General features: G+C 54.1%; 1 protein-coding gene across 6 annotated transcripts in view; it reads right to left on the bottom strand.

Annotated features, from left to right (window-relative positions):
• PLXNA4 (plexin A4) overlaps positions 1-23,000 on the bottom strand; it is a 608,610-nt gene that overhangs the window by 34,048 nt on the left and 551,562 nt on the right. For all 6 annotated transcript variants that reach the window (XM_082399137.1, XM_082399134.1, XM_082399139.1 and 3 more), the window contains 10 exons: positions 22,527-22,663; positions 21,106-21,270; positions 18,504-18,597; positions 17,728-17,967; positions 16,923-17,069; positions 15,996-16,230; positions 13,080-13,222; positions 4,829-5,097; positions 2,252-2,318; positions 1,219-1,365 (listed from right to left, as the gene is read on the bottom strand). In XM_082399137.1, the coding sequence (XP_082255263.1) occupies positions 1,219-1,365; positions 2,252-2,318; positions 4,829-5,097; positions 13,080-13,222; positions 15,996-16,230; positions 16,923-17,069; positions 17,728-17,967; positions 18,504-18,597; positions 21,106-21,270; positions 22,527-22,663 (1,644 nt within the window). The remainder of the gene's footprint in view (positions 1-1,218; positions 1,366-2,251; positions 2,319-4,828; positions 5,098-13,079; positions 13,223-15,995; positions 16,231-16,922; positions 17,070-17,727; positions 17,968-18,503; positions 18,598-21,105; positions 21,271-22,526; positions 22,664-23,000) is intronic.

The raw sequence follows: 23,000 nt of genomic DNA on the forward strand, positions 1-23,000 counted from the left end.
ATTCATCCTCGGCTCGCGGCCCCTGCCCGGCTCTGCCATGCCTCGGCCTGTCGTGTGTCTCACTTCCCAATGACTGCATTTTACATCCCATCTACTCTCTGTCCTCTTTAACAACATTGCTGTCTCTTCCACCTCCATTCTTGGGCTCCACCCACGTACCACCCTCCACATTTATCTTTTATCTTGTTTTCGCACTCCTTTCTTCTACCTCCTCTTCTCTTTCCTGGAAAAGACCTGGTGGGAGATCACAACTCTCTCCAAAAAAAGCCCAAGAGTGAGCTCCCCCGCCTGGAGAGACAGTGGGCACCAGCGGACAGTCATGGCGGGAAAGAGGAAGCAGAGCCCCCGTGAGCCAGCAGTGGGCTGACCCTGGGCTCACGGCTTTGTACACCAGATCCCACTCCATCTTCTGGACACCTTTGGGAGGTACATGCTGTCATCATCCCTCTTTTATTATTATCCCTATTTTTTTTTCAGATTAAAAAAACAAAACCCAAACTTGGAGAGATTAAGCCCCCAATCCCCCAGCTGGTCAGAAGGAGTCATAGCTCCAATCCAGCTCTGCCCAATCCCAAACCCCGTGCTCCTAAATGCTGAGCTTTGCCGCCTCCTAGGATGACTGTTTCTGGCAGGAAAGGGAGTGTGACCTTGACTGAGGGGAACCCCCTGTTCCCTGGACAAACACCTTAAACCGCTAGGCCAGCCTGGCCTCCCATCCTACAGCTCGGGTCACGTAGGTGCGGGCTTCAGAACCACGAGCAACCATTTCTGGCTTCCCCTCTTCCGTGCTCTACATGCTACCTGCTTGGAACTGGTCTGCAAAGTGTGGGTTCTCCGCTGGGAGAACTGCTGAGAAGGAGCTCATTCCCTGGGGTCAGTCAGCCAGCTGTCGGCAAGGGGTTACTGCCCCACGATCCAGTGCACTGGCCTGAAAGCACACCCGTCTCTTGCTGTGGCTCAGGTGTGTCTGAGCCACCGGTCCTCAAATCCAGGTGCCCTGGCACGTTAGGACAAGGAAGTCGGGGTGACCGGCACAGATGGAACACCAGGCTGGCCCCGGGCAGTGGGCACCCAGACAGGTGGTTGAGACAGCAGTGGCGTTAAAGAGGCGTTAGGATGGCTGTCAGCATTTCTACCATCCCTTCGGCTGGGCAGGGGCTGCGCAGGGCCAGAACCCACCTACCAGAGCCATGGGGAGGAGCTGGGAGGCTGGCTTACCAGGGTTTTGTAGTCGATCTGCTGGCGAATGAGCTTGTCCTCACTGAGAGAGTAGCGGGCCTCGCCCGTGATGGCGTCAATGGGCCCCTTCTCCATCTGCTGCTTGATGGCACAGAACAGGGAGAAGAGGGGCTCTCCGGCACACTCCTGGACACGGAGAAGAGCCGTGTTGGGTGGACCCTGGGCCCCAGGTGTGCGGAGCCCGGCCTCCCCCAGCCTCTGCCTCTCCGAAGGGCTGCTTTCCACGCCTCGGTTTTAATTCTCTTCTCCTGCTCCCATCCCGCTCCTTCCCACTGCCATTCTTGAGCTCTCTTTTCATCTTCCCTGCCCCCCGTCCCCCTCTCTGCCCCTCTCCCCACCCTCACCCCACCCTGCTTTCTCTGCAGCCCCATCAAGAGACAGAGGGAGGGGATATGGGGATACATGTATATGTATAGCTGATTCACTTTGTTGTACAGCAGAAACTAACATGACATTGTAAAGCAATTATACTCCAATAAAGATATATATAAAAAAAAAGAGACAGAGGTCAGTCCTCGGTGGCGTGAACTCCTTAGAAAACAAGTTAGTAATTGGAGGCCGAGCAGCTCTTCCACCTCCCAGGCATGTCCTCGGCTTATCTGCCGCCACACGCGCTCCTGTACCTGCCCAGGACCCTCATCAGCCTCAATAAGTCTGGGGCCGGAGGGGCAGGAGGAGAGCAAGAGGGAAAAAAGGGGTGACTTGTGTTCAGCTTGAAATGGGAATGCAGGGTCTTCTCAGAGGCTCATCTCCCCTCACCTGTGAGAAAGCGGCCTGTGGGGACCGTGCCTCTCAAGCCAGGCCTGACCGTGGGTCTCTGTCTCCTGAGATGGTCAGGAGCCTGTCCCCTCCATGACAAGGGGAAACAACACTTCTTGGCGGGGTTCTAGGAGCTAGGCTCCAGCATCTGTGGACTTGGGGGCCGTGGAGGGAATAGGGGGGATGCTGGTTCATTCCCAGGCTGGTGGGGAACCTGAGGCAGGCCCAGAGATCCCCCAGAACCCAATCATACCTTGAGGAACTTGTAGAGCAGGAAGGTAAACCAATTGGTCAACATCTTCTCAGCCACCGACTCAGTTCTGGCACCAGTCACAGAGGGACCCAGCAGAGCAAGACAAAGACAGAGGCAGCTGGTCAGACCTCAGGGGCTGGGAGGGCAGGGGGGATCTGCATGGCTCTTGCTGCTTCAGGCTTTCAGGCCAAATCTTAAGACCCTAAGGGATACTTGAGTTCCTTGGACTCCTAGACACGCCATAATGGTAAGACAAGCTTTGCCTACCAAGCGGGGAGATGACCTTCTGTGCACAGGCTCCCGGGTGAGTTTCTGTGAGAATGCGTTAGAGCAGCACTGTCCGATTGTCCAAGAGCACTTTCGGGGTTGATGAAATAGTCCAATAGCACTTTGTGCTGTCCAACATGGTAGCCACCAGCCACAGATGCCTACTGAGCACTTGAAATGCGGCTAGTGCCTCTGAGGAGATGAATTTTGTATTTTATTTACTTTAAATTAACTTAGATTTAAATAGTCACATGTGGCTCATAGCTACCACATTGGTGATAGCCTTAGAGAACTTTATAGGATAGGTGTGTTGCTTGGGGTAAGAAAAGAAAAGAAAAAAAAATCTGGGAGATACTCATTTGGCAAGGGATAGAAAAGAAGGTGGCAGGGGAAGAGGGTCATGGAAAAAGGCCAGATAGACTAGACTGAGCCCATCCCCTAAGCTAAAGACTCCCAGAGTAGGTAGTAACATGGAGCTGGATACCCAGCTCATTCCAATAGATGCCCTAATTGTCCTATTTAAAAGGCTTCCACGCACTTTGGAACTTCTCCTGGGAAACTTTCTAGTGTTTTATTTGCAATGATAGGGAGTTCATTCTTGAGTCTAATTTGCATCTTTCATGCTGCTACCCAAAGCCATTTATTCTTTTACTTTGGAAGTGAAAACACCACAGCAGCATTACGAACCAAAGGACACTTTTGGTTGCATGCATTTAGAAAAAAACTACATTCAAACTTGCAGTAAGAGTGTGGCCAGCTCCGAGAGAAAGCACCCATCCAGGTATGTCTGGATAGAGTTGAAAGTGGCAGTTGCCAGAAGATACTAATAACTAAAATCCCAATGTAGCTGGTCAGCTGCCAGCACAAAATGAAGCTGAGAAGAGAAAAGAAGGAAGACTATTGAAAGGAGGGGGGCAGCCAAGGGCAAGAAGAAGAAAAGGAGACGGAGGAGAGCAGAAGTGAGAGAGGGCAACTGGGAGAGAGCAAACGGAAGACCAGAGGAGGGGACACACAGAAACAGAGCGAGACCATGCCAGGAAACTCTCGGTGGGAGTTCTGGCAGGTGGTGGCAACCCTAGATTTATGCCGGTGGGTGTCTGCATGGGGAAAGTAAAACGAAAATCAAAATGATCTACCTTGCTGTTTCCAAAGCCGTACGATTCCTCCTATATGTAGCAGCCTTTTGCAGCTGTGCAGGCCAATGCCCACTGCACCAGGAAAAAGCCTGAAGTAAACACTTCAGAAAGCCAAGTCTACTTACTGGACCAAGCAGGAGGCCCTGCCTCAGGCTCAGAGACCAAGGATGGAAGGCAGGGGACAGGCAGAGGCAGACGGTAAATGGGGTGGCCCAGGGAGAGGGTTGGATTGTAATGGCCTGATGGGGGAGTTTTCCAACTTCATCTCCTCGAAGGCTAAAGGCATTTGGAATAACAGCCTGGAGAAGAAATGGCCTTCAAGTACATGAACAATTTGAATGGCAGCGTAGATAGAGGCAGAGGGTCTCGATTTCCTATAAGGCAAAGCCACGGTATATGGTTGTCTGCACACGTGACCATGCAGATTTCAATAGTGTCGAGGATGAGGCATCCCACAGTGTTGAGAGGTGGACCCTGGACCCGGGCAGAGCCCATAGCAGGTGCCAGGAAATACCTGCTGTGTTGCATCAGGCAAGTTGCCACTAAAGACCTTTAATTCAAACACAGACTGGACCAGTGCTTTTCAAACTTTAATACACATTCAGATCCCCTAGGTTTCTCGCTAAAATTCTGATTCTGATCTAGTAGGTGTGGGGTGGCAGCTGAGATTCTGCCTTTCCAACAACCTCCCAGGTGATGCTTTTGCTCCTGGTCCCAGACAGCAGTGAGCGTTGCAGGGGCTAAAGTTTCCCAACTTGAGATGGTGAGATGGGTTCCCAGAGAGGCCCTGAGGTATCTCTCCTGATTCAAGTTCTGACTTAGATAAGGTGAGGGGATGGAAAAATGACCTCTGTAGAGTGCACAAGAGAAAAACTCTGATAGAGAGGGTCAAATCAGGGGAGGGTTAGAGCGGAGGGAGGAGAATGGAAAGTGGATTTAGGGGCAGAAGAAAAACCACGGGGTGAGCAGATGGGCCATGGTTGAGTCACAGGCACCAACATGATGGACACGTTCTTCTAAGAGGGCATAGGGTGCACCCTGGCCTCTGGCCAGGTCAGTACCTGACCTTGGGGGACTTGGCTGCTCCTGGGAGCCCTGCCCTGGTCTCCCTGAGGGCAGGAGGGCCAGGCCGGTGCGCTGGGCTGGGTCGGGGCCCCCGGGGCCGCACCCCTACCTCCTGAGCAGCAGCTTGGGATGGTTCTTGCTCTCCAGGTTCTTGTCTATGAGGTCAGCCAGCAGCTGCTTCAGCACGTCAGTGGCGTACTCCAGCTTGCTCTGCAGCACCGTCATGATGAGCGAGGCCACGTTGCCGCGGTCACGCATGGAGAAGCTGCGCTGAGACTCCAGCGTGCGAACGAAGGACAGCAGGAACACCTTGTTGTTGATGAGCTGAGCGAAGAGCTTCAGGCCTTTCTCCACGCGCTCCTGCCGGTAGCCCGGGACCTGCGGGGGAGACCCAGGGCAGCGGGAGTCTTGACTGCCGCCCGAGAGGGGCGAGGCCGGCGGGGCCCCAGGCACACCCCACCGGGCGGGCCGTGCACACTGTTGACCCTCCCACCCTCCCATTCACCCACGACAGGCCACCTGGCTGATGCCACCAAGTCCTTATCTAGAGCCAGGCACCACATTTGGTGTCTACCTAACCTCCATCGCAGCCCACGAGGCAGGTCACTGTCTCCAGAGACAGAGAGAACATCATCCTCAGCATGGCGTTGACAAGGGGACCCCACGCCACTGGAGACCACCATCACGGTCCCAGGTAGGGACTCCAGGAGGTCGGGCTGCTGTGAGTGACACCCTTGCTGGGGGATCACCAAACCTGGGCCTCTGGCTAACCTAATGCTGACCTGTCTGTGGCCCTGGGGGTCCTGTTGACAGACCAGTGGCCTCAGAGTCAGGACTTCTGGGTTCCACATGGGCTCTGACATCGCCACGCCATATAAGCTTGGACAAGTCCCTTTACTTCTCTGGGGACCCAAGTTCATTCACCTGAAAAAAGGGAAAGCTTAAGCCCAAGAGCCTCTCAGGCACTCCCTAACTCTAGCATCTGATGTTTTCTTAGGGATTCTTTTTGAGACCCTGCTCCACGCAGGGAAAGGGGAGGAAGAAGGTTTTATCTTCCTGCCTGCATCTTTTGTTCACTGGGACGTCCGTGCAAGGGTGCAAGGGTGTACCATCCACTCAGCAAACATGAGCCAGCAACTGAGCTATGCATGGGGATGTGTCTCTGAGATGCACCAAAATAGGTACAGCGGCACCATGCGTCATGCCCCAAATGGGAAACAACCAGAGGTCCAGCAGCAGTAGGAGGGCTCCAGGAACTGCGGTGCATTCACCCAGTGAAATGTTTCACAGCAATAGGGATGACGGACCCCTTGCTACTCACAATAACAGGGATGAATCTTGCAAACATATTGAAAGAAAAAAGCCAGGCACAAAAGAGAGCATACTGGACAATACCATTTAAATCCAGATTTAAGAAAAACAATTAAAATTCATCAATAATGGGAAAAAAAGGGTTTTCTGGGGGTGGCTGTGACTGGAAAGGGGCACAGGGGGACTTTTGGAGGCTGGTAATGTTCTGCTTCTCGATCTGTGTGCTGGCTTAATGGCTGTGTTCACTTGGGGAAAATGCGCTGAGCTGTGTTCTGATAATTTGTGCATTGCTGTCTGTATACTTCCATTAAAACAATAAGTTCACTTAAAAAATGAAGCACAGCCTCTGCCCTGGAGGGAAGGCCCTCTGAGAACACGGAGCAGGGCATCTGGTGGGAAGTGGCATGCTGGAGGAGGTGGGGCATCCAAAGGAGGTGCCATCGAAGCCTCATCTTGAGGGATGTGTCCCCCTGGCGGGGGCAGGGAGGGTAGATGCGCCAGGTCCTTGGGAAGGAGTGTCCCGTATGGAGCAGTAAAGAACACAGTTTCAGAGTCCGTTGAGCTTGCATTAACTTCATCACAGTCGTTTATGAGTTGCAGGACCCTTAGGAGACTCAGTTCCTTTATCAACAACATGAAGGTGCTGCAGCTAATATGTACCTTACTCTATGCCAAGCGCAGTTCCACATGCTTTAGAAATACTGACCCATGTAATCCACCCAACAGCCTATGAGGTGGGTGCCGTTATTACCCCAGGGTCCCACGAGGATAAGGAACTTTCCCCAGATCCCAAGACAGAGAAGTGTCAGAGCCGGGCCATGAACTGGGCTGCTGGCACCGTGTCCTGCCCCCTCCCGGGACTCCTGAGAGCACAGAACAAGATGTGTGAAAAGCCTCACATCATCACAGTCCGGTTACGGAATGGCAGCACTTTCATCCTGCTTCACTCTAAAGATTTTAAACTGGGGAGGATGGAAGTTGCCAGAGAAACCCTGTTTGCCAAGGTCCACGAAGCCAGAAGATGCAGAGCCAGAAAGTTCATGCCACTCATTTACGGTGCCACCCTGTGTTCCGGGCTCAGGGCAAGGCGCTGGCTGGAGCAGAGTCCAGTCAGACCCGGGCCCTGCCCTCCGACGGTCAGCCAACAGTCTCAAGGCCCCTTCAGTGGGGGGACCCCTGAACTCTTCAGAGAGGCACTCGCATTGAACTCCCGTTGCCTGGCATCAGCAGCTCCCACAGGTCAGGAACATGAATGTTTCTGGAACAGGTCCGTTTGCGTTTCCTTTGCCGCTGTGCTGGTACACCACTGTGCTGGTACACGGAAGGCTGGTACCTCTCCAGGCAGTTCTCAGGAGAGAGCAGAGCTCACCAGAGCCAGGGTGGTGCTGGCCAGGTCACCTGCGGCTCCTCCTGGCTCTCAGCATAGGCCCTCCTGGCGACCCTCTCGTTCCCCAAGGTCTCCAGCCTTGGCTTACCTCCTGCCTGGCCCCCGCTAGTCCCCCACTCCACGGCGGCTCTTGAGGGAAGAGCAAGGGACACATGGCCACCTCACCACTGCACGGCCACACATGGCCACCTCACCACTGTGCCACTGCGTGGGGCCTCAATCTGCCCGGATGTCTGTCTCCTACTGACCCGCCCCCCACTCCGAGACAGCCCCTCCCACGCAGGCGTACACGTTTTACTTCCTCTCTCCTTCAGACCTCTCAGAAGACATTTCTCTAATTTGTCCTAATAATAAGAGACAACGCCACTTCCTGGGCTCCCGCCATGGGCAAAGGACAGTCCTGGCACACTGTACACATTGGTCCAATGAAGCCTTCTCGTGACCCTCTTTTAACAGCCTCTCAGGGAAGCTACTGTGGTTTCCCAAGGCCAGCCAGCTGGTGGAGGGTGGGGCTGGATTGCCAAACCCCAGCGTGCTTGGCTCCTGAGCCCCCGTCCATCCTCCGCATCCTTGGCCTGTCTAGCCTACCCCTGGGCCTGGGAGGTGACTGAAAGCCAGCTCTGAGTCCTCCCTGCAGCGTCCCGTGCAGGGCCTCCTGGAGCTCAGGTGGCCGTCCGTCGAGGGCAGGGGAGCCAAGTGCAGGCTTGGCTTGTGGCACCTGGAGAGGAGGAGGAGGGTGTGCCCTGGACTCCCTGGCCTGGCCGCACGCTCCTTCTGGGCAGCAAGGCTCAGGGCCCTGGGAAGGAACGTTTAGCAAAGCTACCTGCAGGGAAAGAGCATCCCTGTAGCAGCATGCGTTCTGGAATCAGAGAGACTAACAGACTCGTACATGGAGAAGAGCTCTGTCACCTCTGGGCTCTATTGCCTCATCTATAAAAGGAGAATATGAGTGCCTATGTCATAATGTTTTAAGAACATTAAATAAGATAATGTATGTAAAGTGCTTGGCACACACAGAGCGCACTTAAACAGCAGCGGTTTTATTACCTGCCTCTCCTCCATTGGCTGTTTTCACTGATCCCTTTTGCCCCAGAGTTTCCAAGGTACCTAATGCATTGGCACAGTGTCTGGGTGTGGAAAGTAGGCATTTTCTCCCCCTTTTAGGAAGAGGGGATGGAGTGAAGTGTCTTGGTAGAGAGTATCCAGAACAGTTCCCCTTTGTAACTTGCCACCCCTACTAAGCAGATGGCACCCTGAAACAAGACTTTCTTTATTCACCAGACGGTTCGATAATTTAGTTGAAGTCTGCGAGTATAAAACTGGATAGTAAATTTTCATTGTAACCCAATAGGTTAGAGTTTAGGAGGCAATGATATAGGTGGAAAATGAGGTGTGTGGTTACTGTTTGCTCTCTGTCTTTGAAGGACCGGTGTGTGATCGGTGCCTGGGCAACCCCTCACCCAAATGCCCTGACTGCACCAGATGGTCACAGAAGAGAGGCCTGGTGGCCTAACCTCCAGGACAGCCTAAAGCCAGAGGACCCCATCTTCTTCACACGCACCTACCATGCCCATCCCAGTGCCTGAAAAGGTGGAAACCCTGCTTTAGATTAGTCAATGGCTTCCCTAGGAATGTTTCCAAACCTGGAAAACCAATAGAGAGAAACTATTCCAGTGGCAGGGAGAGGTTGGAAACACATGAGAAAAGAACAATCCACACAAGATCTCTGGATCTTACATAGGAGGCTGGATCTCACATAGCCCCAAGCTAATGTGGAACAGTAAAAGTTGATTTCTGTCTGTAAGAAATTAATTAATGAGTTCAATGGAAATGAAAAAGTCTTATATTCTAGGTATATGCCCGAAAAGATGGAAGCAGGAGCTCAAACAGATATTTGTACGCCCATGTTCATAGCTGCATTATCACACTAGCCAAAAGGTGGAAGCAGCCCAAGTATCCACTGACAGATGAATGGATAAATAAAATGTGGTCTATACACACAATGGGCTATTATTCAGTCTTAAAAGTAAAGAAATTCTGTCACAGGGTACAACAAGGATGAACCTTGAAAACATTTTACTAAGTGAAGTAAACCAGTCACAAAAGTCCAAATACTGTATGATTCCACCTATATGAGGTACCCAGATTAGCCAAGTTCATAGACACAGAAAGTAGAATGGTGGTTGCCAGGGGCTGCAGGGGAGGGGGAATGAGGAGTTACTGTTCAATGGGTACAGAGTTTCAGCTGGGGAAGATGAAAAAGTTCTGGAGATGGACTGTAGTGATGGACAGTAATGTGAGTGAACTGAATGCCACTGAACTGTACACTTAAAAACAGTTGAGATGGTAAATTTTATGTTATGTATATTTTACCAGAACTTAAAAAAAAATCTGTGTGACCCGCTTGATTCAGAGCCCCTGCCTGACAATTAGCCGTCTCGTGGTCTCCAACTCAGGGAAATCGGTGAAGCTGGCTGTTAACTCCTTCCTGAGCAGGAGGATGGGACGAGAAAGTCTCCCCTTGTGATAAAGGCAAGGACAAGAGAGAAGCCTCAGGTTTGAGGGGAAATTTTAACGTGCCAGATGAGGAATAAGGCCACGGTAGGACGTGACGTGACTTGTAACGGGGGCCATGGGAACAGTCTCGGGCACAGGTGAGGTGTCCACCCAGAGAGCATCTGGGGAGTCATACAGGCTGGTCAGGTGATCATCAGAACCCAGCAGCCCCGATTCTCAGCGGCTTTCTTGGGCAGCCCTCCAAGGGCTGAGTTCATCCCACAGCCCCTGACAGATGGGCGGGGAAGGGGCGTCAGGGACTCCTGGTGGTGCAGCTCTGGACGTGCCCTCGTGAGTGCGTGTCCAGCCTGCGGGGTGGGCGGTGTCCCTGTGAAGTGAAGACACTGTGCGTCTCTGGACCGTGCCGAACAAGGGCTCCTGAAGCTTTCTGGGCGGGGGTAGGAGTCTGCTGCAGTTCACTCTGCAGCCCCAGAAGCCTCCGCTGAGGGGTGCCTCAGATGCCCGGGAACAAGGCAGGCAGGGCCAGGGCAGCACACGGGGGGGGCAGCTGGCCCCGAGCAGCGCTCTGAGCGTGGGCGTGAGGGCGCCCAGGGCTTCTGTCTTTTGAGCCCAGCTTGCCGGGCAGGGCTCCTGGGCTGTGCACCTTGCTGGGGATTAAGGCTAGGAGTTGGGCAGCAGTTTCTCTCAGGAAACTAGCCCTAGAGGACAGGCCCGGGGAAGTGCCGCTGGGTAGGGATGCCACCGGCTTTCAGCGAGGGGCCTGGTACAGTTCAGAAAGGCAATGAGAGGGAATCGTTAGGATGCTGGTCTCGGGCAAAGAGGGCTGCTAGAGACAGTGAGGCAGGTCGTGCACTGCACGCGTCCAGGAAGTGCCGCATATGGTCGGTGCCGTCTGGAGCGGTGCCGTGTTCAACCTGCCCCCTCCCACAGCATCCTGTGGGAGGATGAGCCCTGGAGCTCCCCTCCACCGCCCTGGGCAGCCCTCGTGAGTGCACTGCCCTTGGGTGTGTGCTACATCAGTGCCAAGTCAGGCCTGAGAATCTAAACATCTAAGGAGATGCAAGGGCAGGTGGGAAAGCCGTAAGATAAACGGGATCAAATGAGAAATAAGGCCATACGATAGGACGTGGCATGATTTACAATATGGGCCATAGGACTGGTTGGGAAAGCAGTGTGGAGCGTGTGTGTGTCCATCAAGAAAAACACCTTGTGTGGGAGAAGGCTGTCTCCCAGCCCACTCCAAAGTATTCGGGCTGCCCTACAGGGATGCCAGCTTGGAAATGGTCTCAGAAAATCTGATTTAAAAGTTAAATGCTTATGGACATATATACACTACCAAATGTAAAATAGATAGCTAGTGGGAAGCAGCTGCATAGCACAGGGAGATCAGCTCGGTGCTTTATGACCACCTGGAGGGGTGGGATAGGGAAGGTGGGAGGGAGATGCACGAGGGAGGGGATATGGGTATATATGTATACATATAGCTGATTTAATTTGTTATACAGCAGAAACTAACACAACATTGTAAAGCAATTATACTCCAATAAAGATGTTTAAAAAAGAAAAAAGGTTAAATGCTTAAAGCAAATCTACTTGGAATTTTGAGCTAATGAAAAAGAGAGAATAACTTTACATACTCATCCTAGTTGAATTCTTATTTTGAGGGGTGTGGGGATGTTCAAACACAACTTCCCTTCCTAGGACTGCCATTTCCACCCTAATTCAGCCAGACACACAGACATTCATTTATTCAAATCATTCAACACTTCCTACATGCCTACTATGTGCCAAGCACTCTGCTGGAAGCCAGAATTACAAAGATAAATAAGGTATGCACAGTCTACACAAAAATCACACACACTTCATTCCACAATCAAGTTGGAGAAATGTGTGTGGGGGGCGCCAAGGGCCCTGGGGACTTGCTGCATTTCCTGCAGAGGGACACAGCCTCTACGTCCCCTTGGAGAACCCATGCAGACATTCCCAGGGGGTCAGTACCTGCTTAACTGTGCAACTGCGGAGTGACAGGTCTGTTTCTATGTTACGGACATATAAATATGGAATCAGTCTTATTTTCCGTGGTGTTTTGGCCAAAGATTTTTGATCCATCCTAGTATGTCTCCAGAGCTGTAGGGCGTGACACGGACACAGCCCCTCATAAGTCACGTGCACAGGCTTGTCCTTAGGAATAGAGACTCTGGAGTCTCCCTGCTGGACTCAGAACCCTGCCCCACTCCCTCCCAGTTGTGTGGCCTTAGTTTTTTCACCTGTGAAATGGGTGTACCTGCTTCGGAGGGCTCTTGGGAGGTTAAATCAATACACACATGTAAAGTACTGAAAACTGGACCAGGACGTTAGTCAGCAGTCAACTCGGGGTAATTATTCCTTATGATTATTATCTTGCCCTGGTTTCCTCATTTGTATTTTTCGCATTTCTCTGGTATTTATAAGTCATTCCAAATCCCTTTCAGAACAAAGCATAATATGAATATATGCTTAAGCCAGACACTATGCTAGACACTAAGTGGGATAAAGTGTTCACAAGATGAGGTCCCTGCTGGTACAAAGGCAGTGATGTTCTTACCATTCACATTCCCACCTTCCTCCTGAGTGCAGCCCTTATCTTTCCCACATTTATTTACTGAGCACCAACTAAGCGGTGAAATCCCTTATATTGTGGTTTCTTAAACAAGGGTCCGTGAACTTCCTACATTGTTTGCCAGATTTCCCGTTTCTGTGTTTATGGACAGCTTTTCTGAGGAGAGGGTCTTCAGCTTCCATCCAATTCTCAAGGGATTTTTTTTTTAATCAGTCATCAATTTTATACACATCACTTTATACATGTCAATCCCAATCGCCCAATTCAGCACACCACCATCCCCACCCCAACGCAGTTTTCCCCCCTTCTCAAGGGATTTATGACCCCCTAAGACCCAAAGCCCTACTGCCACCTCTGCTCTGAGTTCCCTTTCCTCCCGAAGGATGGGCTGGCACCAACGGCGGAGGGTAGCTTGGGCAAGTCTCGTCCCCTCCCTGGCCTCAGCTGACCCTCCTCTGAATGATGCGGCTGGACTTGGTCACCATTGTCTCTCTCTGCACTAACACTGCAATGGGAAAGGACTTGGCCACGGGAACCGCTTCTCACCTCGAGGTCCCGGAGGACGGGGTGGTCTTCAATTCCCGGGAACAGCACTCGCATAGTGTAGGTTCTGTAGTCCAGGAAGGGAATCCCGGCTCCGTCCAGGTCACTGGTCAACTCGTGGATGTCCGTCTGCAGCTCGGCAAAGGCTGGCACAAAGATAAGCCCGTGAGACTGCTGGATGGGGCCCAAGAGCTACGCTGCCTCGGAACACTCAGAACCCTCTCCCAGGCCCCCGGAGACCTGCACAGTGGACCGAAGTAGCGCAGGAATGAGGAGAAGGGGAATGTTTTACGTAGCTGAGGGGAACGATATAGGTATGGGAGAAAGGGGCAGCGCAAGGAGGCTTGTCTTGCGTCAAATCCCTTCCAAAACATGAATGGGGGGGCAGGCTGTCCACAGACCTGAGCTGCTGCTGGGGCCAGGAGGGCCTCCCCCTCTGAAGATGAGGGCTTTGGCTTGCAAAATATGCTGGGGGTTAGGGGTGATATCGAAGGACAGAGGGCGTGAAGGGGGCGGTTCCAGTGATGGAGAGTCTGTTTCAGATTCTGTGTTTTACAGTGGGTTTCCTTATAGGAGTTAAGAACTATTTCTTCTGAAGCCCCAGTTCTTGGCCACGCAGCTTACTGGAGCCATCAAACCACCAAATGGGGCCAGATGAAGGCTCTTGCCCCACTGATATATCCCTTCTGGATAAATATGCAGGGTGTCTCCTTGTCCTTCCTTTCTCAAGGTCATGCTACTCAATGGTGAATTACGATCTGCACATAGGTACCGCTGTCTGCGGAGACAGCCCAGGCCTCCAGCATGGTCACGAAGCTGCAAGACCACCCCCAAGCCCCCGAGAAAATTCCACACACAGACCCACTGTTACACAGCCGTGTGATCACTCTCTGTCCTGGGTACAGCCCTCCACCCTGGGAGGTTGTCGGAGGTAATGTGCTCAGCCCTTCCTTCTTCCACTTTTTCCCTTAGCACATGCAAATGCACACGTACACACATGCATGCAAGCACACACACACACAAGATGGATTAATACATGCCTGCAAAGAAGAACAGCCAGTGGATATTGACTAAACAATACTTCTTTCTATTTATATAGACAAGAATAGGGAAAAACTACTTTGTGGGCTCAGAAGGAATTCACAAGCCCAATGTAGCTCCAGGGCCCTCGAAAAGCCAGCCCTGCGCCCAGCGGTCTCTGCTGACGACACAACCACAATGTGGCCGCCCAGCTGCTGTCAGTAGGACCCCATCACACCCTGCGGTGCTGACCTCCTGCTTGGGGACCCCGGGCCTCCGGGCCTTGAGGATACCAGTGCTTCTGGCCTGACAACGGGGACGGCGCCGGGACCCCTGGAGAGGCTTCTGCAGACCCTCCTGTGCTGCTCTCTTTCTGCATCTCTGCTCACACTGACGCAGGGGGACCTTGTCAAGAAAAGTGACTCCGAAGGTAGAGTAACCCTAACACATCTGAGTGGAACCTACACCAATATGTGTGAAAGGGGAGTCATTGAGCCTTTCTGGCATGTACTGTCACCAAAAACCCTGATGGGAATTCGTGTGTGCTGAGAAACACATGTGTGTGTGTGTTTGTGGGAATGCGTTCATAGGCATGAGTGCAAAGGTGAGTGTGAGGGCATGAGTGACCGCCTGAGTGTGCGTCAGTGAGTGTCTGTGGGCACGTGTGCACGCATGTGTGTGTGTTTATATATCCAAAGGTCGGGCCTTGTGAGGGGGCCAGGCTGGGCCTCTTCGGAGTCTGTACGTGGCTGACGGCCTGACTCACTGGCCAGGCTTCGGGAAGTCGCCTTCCCTGGACCCAGGCTGCCCTTTCAGCGTTCAAGAGCCAGCTCTGGGCGCCTCTGGAAGATACTTTCAAGGCGAATCCTACGTGTCCTTTGCTCTGTCATCTCTCTTCCCACCCATGTGAGACAGCCTCTCCCCAGCTAGAAGCCAAGGCCCTCCCCTGGTGTCCCCGAGTCAGGACTCCCTGTGGGACTGCTAATTCCTCCTTCTCTGGAACGTTCCAAGAGGAACCTGGCTTCACACTGCCCCCGCTGCCCCCTCCCCGTTGGGGTGCTCAGCTGGCGAGGAGGAGAAGGAGGGAGCTGGCTTTTTATAGGTCTGCAGCTTTCCTTCAAGTCACCGAGCGCCTCCGACATTCAAGGCCTCACGCCTGGCACATAAAAGAGATTCTAATCACTACACCTAATTAGAGGGAAGAGTACATTGCGGAGAAAAAAATTAAGCAGCGTAAATATAATAAAAGGCAGTAATTAACAGTCCCACAAGGCGGATGCTGTGTTGACAGCCGAGGATGTGGAGAGAGGACGGAAGGGACCCGCTTCCCCATCAGAGAGCCACGGCCTCCCTGGTGGGAACGCCAGAGCCCCAGGTACAGGCTGATTACTCCGCGTACAAATCTACACAAAGAATCAGCTCAGACCCTCCCAGGGTGACTCACGAATGATATCCTGGGGGTGACAAGAGTCTGACTTCTACATTTCCTTCTTGGATTTAGTGCGGCTGATTTCACTTCATGGTGGGGTTGGTAATTTTTAAAAATACAAGCTGTGAAACGCTCTTTCCTCTAAGTCTCAGATCAGCCCTCCAGCCTTACCTTCCTTCTGCAGGAAGAGAGCTGAAGATTGCTTGAGTGCGTCACGGCACGGCACCTCCGGGTCTCCCCCAGAGGAGGGGGCAAAACTCACCCGGCCGGGATCCTGGGCTGGACACGGCTCTAGTGGGGTCTGAAACGATCCCGGCCTGACTTGAGGTAGAGATTCTGGAGGCGGGAGACCCAGGCCCAGCGCCGCCCACCGCTGCGGGTGTGTGAGACGCACGCGCTCGCACGCACGCGCACGCACGCGCACGCACGCACGCGCACGCACGCACGCCCGGCCCCCCGCCACTCCGGACCTTCTTTGCACTCCAGGGCCACGCGGGACTCCAGGTTGTCCATCTGCATCTGCAGCCGCTTCAGCGTGAGGTCGCTCTCCCGGGACTTGCGTTTGTAGGCGATGAGAACGGCCACGATGAAGATGATGAGGAGGCCGCCGGCCACGGCGATGCTAACGATGGCGGGCAGGCTGAGCGGGCTGTCCGGGGCAATGTACACCATCCCCGGGGAGTACTCCATGCCGCCGACTCGGGCCTGGGGGGACACGCCGGGGGAGACGGAGCTGGGGGTGGGCACAGAACATCCTAGGCAAGGGTCCCAAGCCACCGGCGAGCTGGTGACCGGGGTCGCGTGAGGGAAATGGCTCCGGGGAGGAGAATCGTCACTGGCTGTAAAAGCAGACGAGAGGGCATCTGGGGTGGAGGGAGCGGGGGTGGACGGCTCAGCACAGGCCACCTCCACCACTGGGAAAGCCACACATTATATTACTCGGGAGTGAACTCGGTTGTCTTCATCAGGAAACAGCACTCAACTGGGATCTAAAAAAGCCTACGTGACATCAAAGTCTGGATCCCCGAAGACTCATCCCATTGTGAGGACAGATGACAAAGGCACAGGACGTGATATTATGTCCTGCCCGGGTCAATGATGGTCCTCTCCTGGAAGGGTCTCTTGCCTCTAACAGGTGACACAGCACATCACTGAATGCTATTTCACATTGCCCTTACTGTAGCACCAGCCAGTATGGAAAGAATGACAATACGGAAGAAAGAAGTCTGAAGTGGGACGAGGAGAAGGAACTGGGAGTGTGGGAGAGCCAGGAGGAAAGTTTAAGAAGGCCAGAATCCCCTCCCGGAAAGCCCTGGTGGCCCAGAATGGAGCTGGACCGCTCACCCCACCGCGTCCTTAGTGCCTGCCCATCCAGGGTGGAGCCCCGCCAGCCTCACCATCACTTTGTGCCGGCCTATGAGGTTGGGGGACTCGCAGAGCAGCTGCACATCCGACACTGTGACGGTGCACGGCTTCTCCCCGACCAGCACGGTGTAGTTCAGCTTTACATTGCCCCCAGCCACGGGCGGGATCAGGTTCTTGCCCTGCGTGGACAGGAAAGCCCAAGTTCCCACCCCAGAGTCAGGAGCACAGCTACTGGCTAGCTGACATGTCCTCCCACCTGGAGGTCCCATCCTTCTGGGGAGCGGGTGGAGAGGCCACCTTCCCTAATAAGTCCAAAAAATTCACAACACCTATACTACTATTCCCCCTTCCTCAGTGGGAAATCAATCATCAAGGCACTCTTTCCAGCTTGTCCCAAATGCAGCTTCAGAATCCTTCTCAACACAGAGCTGTAATCAGTCACTACCAGTGGCTTCAAATTGTCATATGAGTTAAAATTAATCTGCTATCCATGCTCCAAAGAAGCCCTATAAGGTGGTTTGCAAAGGGCTGCCCAGGAGGAAGCAGTATGGGCCTTTGACCTCCCAAGTCCTGGACTCAGGGGCCAAAGCTGGGAGTCAGATGGCCAGGGTGGATCCAGCTGCCCTGACCAGGTTTCTATGGCCCCTAAAGAGAGTGCACCTCTCAATACAAACTCAAAGAGCGCCATTTACCATAGTCTGGGCTACAACACAACCTCTGCTAGCTAGTGACACCCGCCACAAGATCTGGCAGAAGCCCATGACTTGCGGCCTCCTTCTGTGACTTGGAAAGCCTCCCCTTGCCTACAGCGGCCTCCTTCCTCCCATCTCACTCTACCTTTAGGATGATGGGTGTGCCGGGCTTGAGCTCCAGGATTCCTGAGGGACCGAAGGCCTCAAACACAGGATTGGGGTAGTAGGTGAAGTTGGTCTTGTTGAGGATTAGCAGGGATTGGACGTTGTCCAGGATGAAGCCAAACTCCTCGGGCCTCTCCGTCAGGTCAGACTGCTGGTCGGGCCCCAGAGCGAGGGCAGGAGCCTGGCAGGTCATCTCAGTAGCGTTCAGAACCTCGCAGAGCTGGGGAGGAGCCGGAGAGGGAGGGCTAAGTGGCGTGTCTCCACACATCTGCAGCCCCAGACACCCGCCGGGTCTCCCTTGGTGCCGTTGTACAGCGTGGTGTTGACACGGGACAGTCATGGGTGGATCCCCACAGCTCCAGAGGAGCCAGGACCACACAACCTGGGCACTCAAGGACAAGCTCTGCAGCTGACACCTACCTCTGCCCTGCCCATGGCAGGCGCTAGGGTATCTCTAAGCTAAGGAATGGCACTGGGGGTCAGAGGACAGAAGAATAAAGGTCTTCCATCCCTTATTAAGAATAAGAAACCCCAGAAACCCAGAAGAGATTGCTCCTGCATGCCTGTAGCCCAGAGTGTAGAAATGGCCTCATGTCTGCTCCCCCATCCCGCCATCCCAGTGTCCGGGGCGTCACACGCGATGGGTCATCGGTGTCTGGGGTGAGCCTGCCTGAGCCCTCGGAGAGCCCACACCCTTTAGGGCAGCCACGTGCCGAGAGGACAGCCCCCCGTGAGCCCCACCAGCCCCGGACTCACATTGATGTGCTCCTTCCCTCCGTGCTTGGCACGGATCTGGGGGTTCTGTATGAGGTCCAGGTGGGTCCCCCTCACGGCGATGGGTGTGTTCCCACTGATGGGGAAGAAAGAAGGAGGCGTGTAAACACAGGGACAGGAATAGCAACAGCACTTGGTGATGACGATGATGATGATGATGAATCAGGCTGAACTCCAGCACTGAAGACAACGATAACCGGGGGGCAGGGTAACGTTCACGGGGACAAGATGACAAGCTGCCTGCATAATAATAAGGACGAGCTCTCAGCAGCCGAGGGGAAGACAGTGATGACCAGATGTCCGCGGCCGTCCTGCGCTGAGCTCATTCGGAGCGTGGACACCCCACAGAGGCTGGGCCTGTAGCACGGCCCTCTTGGCCCCCCGAGGCCCCCTGACCTGAGCCAGCTGCTTCTCTGCAGTCTCCCAGCGTCTCTTTCCATGCCCTCCCCAGTCTCAGGGAATTTTCTTCACCCTGGCCTTGGCCTAAGGGAAGCCTCGCTCCAGACCACCCTCCACCAGACCCTCCAAAGTCTGAACACAGCCTCCTTCCCCAGGACAGTCATACCACAAATTTCCACCTTAGAGGCTTCAGTCAGCTGGGACATGGGAAAGGCCGAGGCCCAGCCACTCAGGGACCTCCTGTAAGAATGCAAATATGAAATGCTCCAGGACTCTCGCACCCTGGGGAGTCAGCCAGAGGACTGCTAACGCTGAGCGATTAGGAGACTCGTCTTTGGGTAGCTTTTCAATGGAAACCTGGACGCCGCTGTCCTATCTTCAGGGCCACTGAGAAGCTGGCATGGGATGGAGGCTAGCTTCCTTGGGGGCTACTCAAAGGAAAGTGATGAATTACGTTATCTGCAATCAGGGGAGTATCACTGAGAAGAATCTATTTAAAACAGGTAAGTGGTTATAAGCTTGTGGGTAAAGAGTCCTTGACAGCCCCATTCATCTCTACTCCTCTATCCATCTGCCCCCCTTTACACGCCATTCCTGCCCTCCCTTCCTCTCGCCCTCCACCGGTCCCCTCTGAAGCACATCCCCACCCCACGTATGCACATGCAGGAAGATTTCCTCGAAACCCAGAGAGTCTCTTGGCCCCTGGCAGTGCTGGCGAATGAGCTTCTGGTGTCCAGCCATCTCCCGATCTTCTCGGTCATCAATTCAACACACGTTTATCGAATGCCCCCATCACCCATCGCCATTCATCAGTAACCCAGGCTGTTGCGAGCAGTGTAAAACCACGTGTTCTGCAGAGCCCCACCCCATCCCAGACTCCGTTAACTGCAGTGAAACCGCTGGAGCCCCGGCCTATTCAGAACGCACCTCCAGCCTCCCTCTTGATGTGAGCATGACTGGGGGCGACTGCCGAGTGCCAGGAGGGACAACACCTCTATTTCTGTGCCAGTGACACGAGGAAGAACTGAATTAAACCAGGCTGTGAACGCCTTCGGGAGCCACAGAGTTTGTCTAAGCACAGGGGGCCGTGCCAACTTCCTGGACTTACCAGGCCCTGGGGGCAAATCCTGGAATAGCTTTTACAGGCTCTCTGCCCCTCTCTGTGTCTTATACTTATCTGCTTTCAGGTCCCGGCTAAAGCTTATAAGCCTTGAGCCTTAGAGACTAACTGCTGAGGACAACCAAGCTGCATCTCCCAAAGGCTGCCTTTTGTTTGGGTGTAAGGCCCGGTGGCAAACTCCTTCTGTAAAGGGCCAGACAGTAAATATTTTAGGCTCACTGGGGCCGTATGGTCTGTTGCAGTTACTCAGCTCTGCTGCAGCGGTGAGAAAGCAGTAGAGACAAAACATATTCGGATGAGCATGGCCGTGTTCCAATAAAACTTTATTTATAAAAGTGGATGGACAGCCAGATTTGGCCCCCCAGCTGGAGTTTGCTGACCCTGGTTTACAAGATTGTTCTCTGGACTGGACTCGTCATTGACCCCCCGTCTCAGCTTGTGGTGACCACATCTTCATGCTCTGCCCCCTCTCCTGACCCCAGACATCCTCCAGAGCTGAAGCAGACAGTGGGGAGGGCTGAGGACGGGGGATGTGTAGGGGTGGGGTGGAGGGGGTGAGGAGGGAGGGGAGATAAGCCAGGCACTGCACTGGGTGTTTGTACCTCACGTACTCCTCTCAGTGTCCCGTGAGGACACTGAGAAACCCTGGGTCCGGGGAGGTTAACTAACGTTTAAGGTCCCTCGGCCACTAAGTGGTGGAGCTGGGCTTCACCCACTCCTTCTGACCCCAAGTCCACTCCCCCCGAGGCCCCTGATACAGCAGTTTCCCCATGATCACCAGGGGCCTTGCCATCAGGATGCCCTCTGGCCTCCTAGTGTGCCCACCAACCCTCACGTCGGGGGCTGTCGGCTCCTGCTGGTCTGAGCTCGGCCCCCAGGGCCGGGTCCTGCTCAGAGCGCTTTCGGTGGACGGAGGGAGCCCCAGCAGGAAGCTCTGACCTGGGGGGTGCTCTGAACCCCCCCCTGCCCCCCAGTTCATCAGTCCCCACAGCAGGACTGGGCCCCAGAACTCCCCTTGGCTTTTGAGGGTCGAGGAGGGAAGGCCAAGGTCAGGGCGGCCCCTACCTGGTGATGCTCCACTCGGGCTCGATCCGCACGATGGTAGGATCCTCCATGTACTGGAAGAACAGGTCCTGGTGGATCCTGGCCCGGTCCACCTGCACCGTCACCTTCATTTCCAGCACCTCATCTGAGGACGTGGTGTTGCAGACGATGTAGGACGGAGAGCGCCTGGAGGGGGGAGATGGGGAGCCGGGCTCCTGGGTGTTGGGCGGGACTGTGGTCCCGGGTCAGGGCCCTCCCGTGCCCCTCCCTGTTCATCAGGCTCGTCAGAGGCAGTGGGTGAGCAGCGCCCCGACACAAAGCCCTGAGAACTACTGACAAAGACTCTCTCCTTGACCAGATTGTAGACGGGTTCCTCTGAGCCCCCTTTTGGACTAGGCTTCTTCCTGAGGCCCTGTCTTTGATTTGCCGACCCCCATTTTTAGCAAGAATCCTGCTAACTTCGTTTGGCAAGAAACCCCCCTCCCCGATACCTGAGTACCCTTGATATCTAATCAAATTCCGCCTCCTTAACCCTTGATGTCTGGTCACCCTGACTGCCTTCAGCAAGAGTCCTGTTAAGTCGGTTTAGCAAGAATCCTCCTAACCTTGTTTCCTCTTAGTAATTTTCCATCCACTGCCTCCCTCGCTCTGCTCCTTGGCTATAAATCCCCAGCTGTCTGCTGTATCTGGAGTCAAGTCCGATCTCCTTCTCCATTGCGAGAGTCCTGACACCTACTGCAATAGTCCTGAGCAAGCTCTTCCTTACCATTTTAACAAGTGTCAGAGCCATTTTTTTCTTGAACACTCAGGCAAGGCCTGGCCTGACCTGACTTCAGATCTGTTGCAGCCCTCAGCATAGCTCTCTCCCAGGAAAACCTCTCTCTGCAGAACCTCATGCCAGCGGCGCAGGGAATGTCCCCAACCATACCTCTTCTAGTCCTGCATTAGGTGCACCTCTTGCCTCCCTCCCAACCCTCACCCCCGCCCCAGGTTCCTGGCTCATGGACGGCATGCCCTCCTGGGACTGGATGGTGGAACCAGGGGAGGGAAAGTCGGCTGCCCCTGGAGGTTCAACCTCAGCCAGCTCTCGGCAGTCCCGGCTGGCTCTGCAGCAGCTGGCCAGGAGCTAACCCAGGGGGAAGGGGCCCTAGATTCCAAACTGTGTCCCGTGGAACCCTAGGGTCCTGCACGGTGGGTGGTATGCGGGCAACAAGGCTAAATGGTGGGCAACGGCACGATGGGCCGTTCCAAGGAAGGGGTGCCTGGCAGGTCCCCGGGCTGAGCCACAGCTAAGTATGCCCAGAACGTCCTCTCCCAAAGCGAATGGCCACTTTTTCAGGGAGGAGGAGGCACCTCCAGAAGGTTAGCCGGGAGTCTGCCGCCTGTCAGCCCCGCCCACCCTCTGGGCTGCGAACCCTGGAGGCTGCCCTGAGGCGAGTTACCTGTGGAAGAGGCAGGGCTGCTTCCCAAACATCACCACCACGTTGCTGCCCGCGTTCAGGTTGGTGCCCGTGATGGTCACCTGTGTGCCTCCGGACATGGGCCCCCGGCTGGGCTTCAGGTCTGAGAGAGTCAGCGTCTGTGCAGGAAAGGATCTGGCCTGAGGATGCTTCTGGGTAGGCCTGAGGCAGCACCCCACTCCCGGATTCCACTCGCCTTCTGGAATCCTTAGTCATGGCGGCCTCCCAGAGAGCAGGCTCAGTTTACCGAGGCCTGTGGGGACAGGCGAGCATGTGCACCTCTACACTAATAACAGTCATAATAATATTAGCTACTATGCAGTGACCTTTTAAGTGACAGGCTTTATATTTTATGTGTATCGATAGTGAGATATACATTTTTTTAAATCGCCCAATCTATTCTACAACGTAGGCATTATTACCCATCTTAAAGACAAGATTCAGAGATGTTAAGTA

The sequence above is a fragment of the Balaenoptera borealis genome (genome assembly GCF_965194805.1).
Source record: "Balaenoptera borealis genome assembly, chromosome: 7".
NCBI lineage: Eukaryota > Metazoa > Chordata > Mammalia > Artiodactyla > Balaenopteridae > Balaenoptera > Balaenoptera borealis.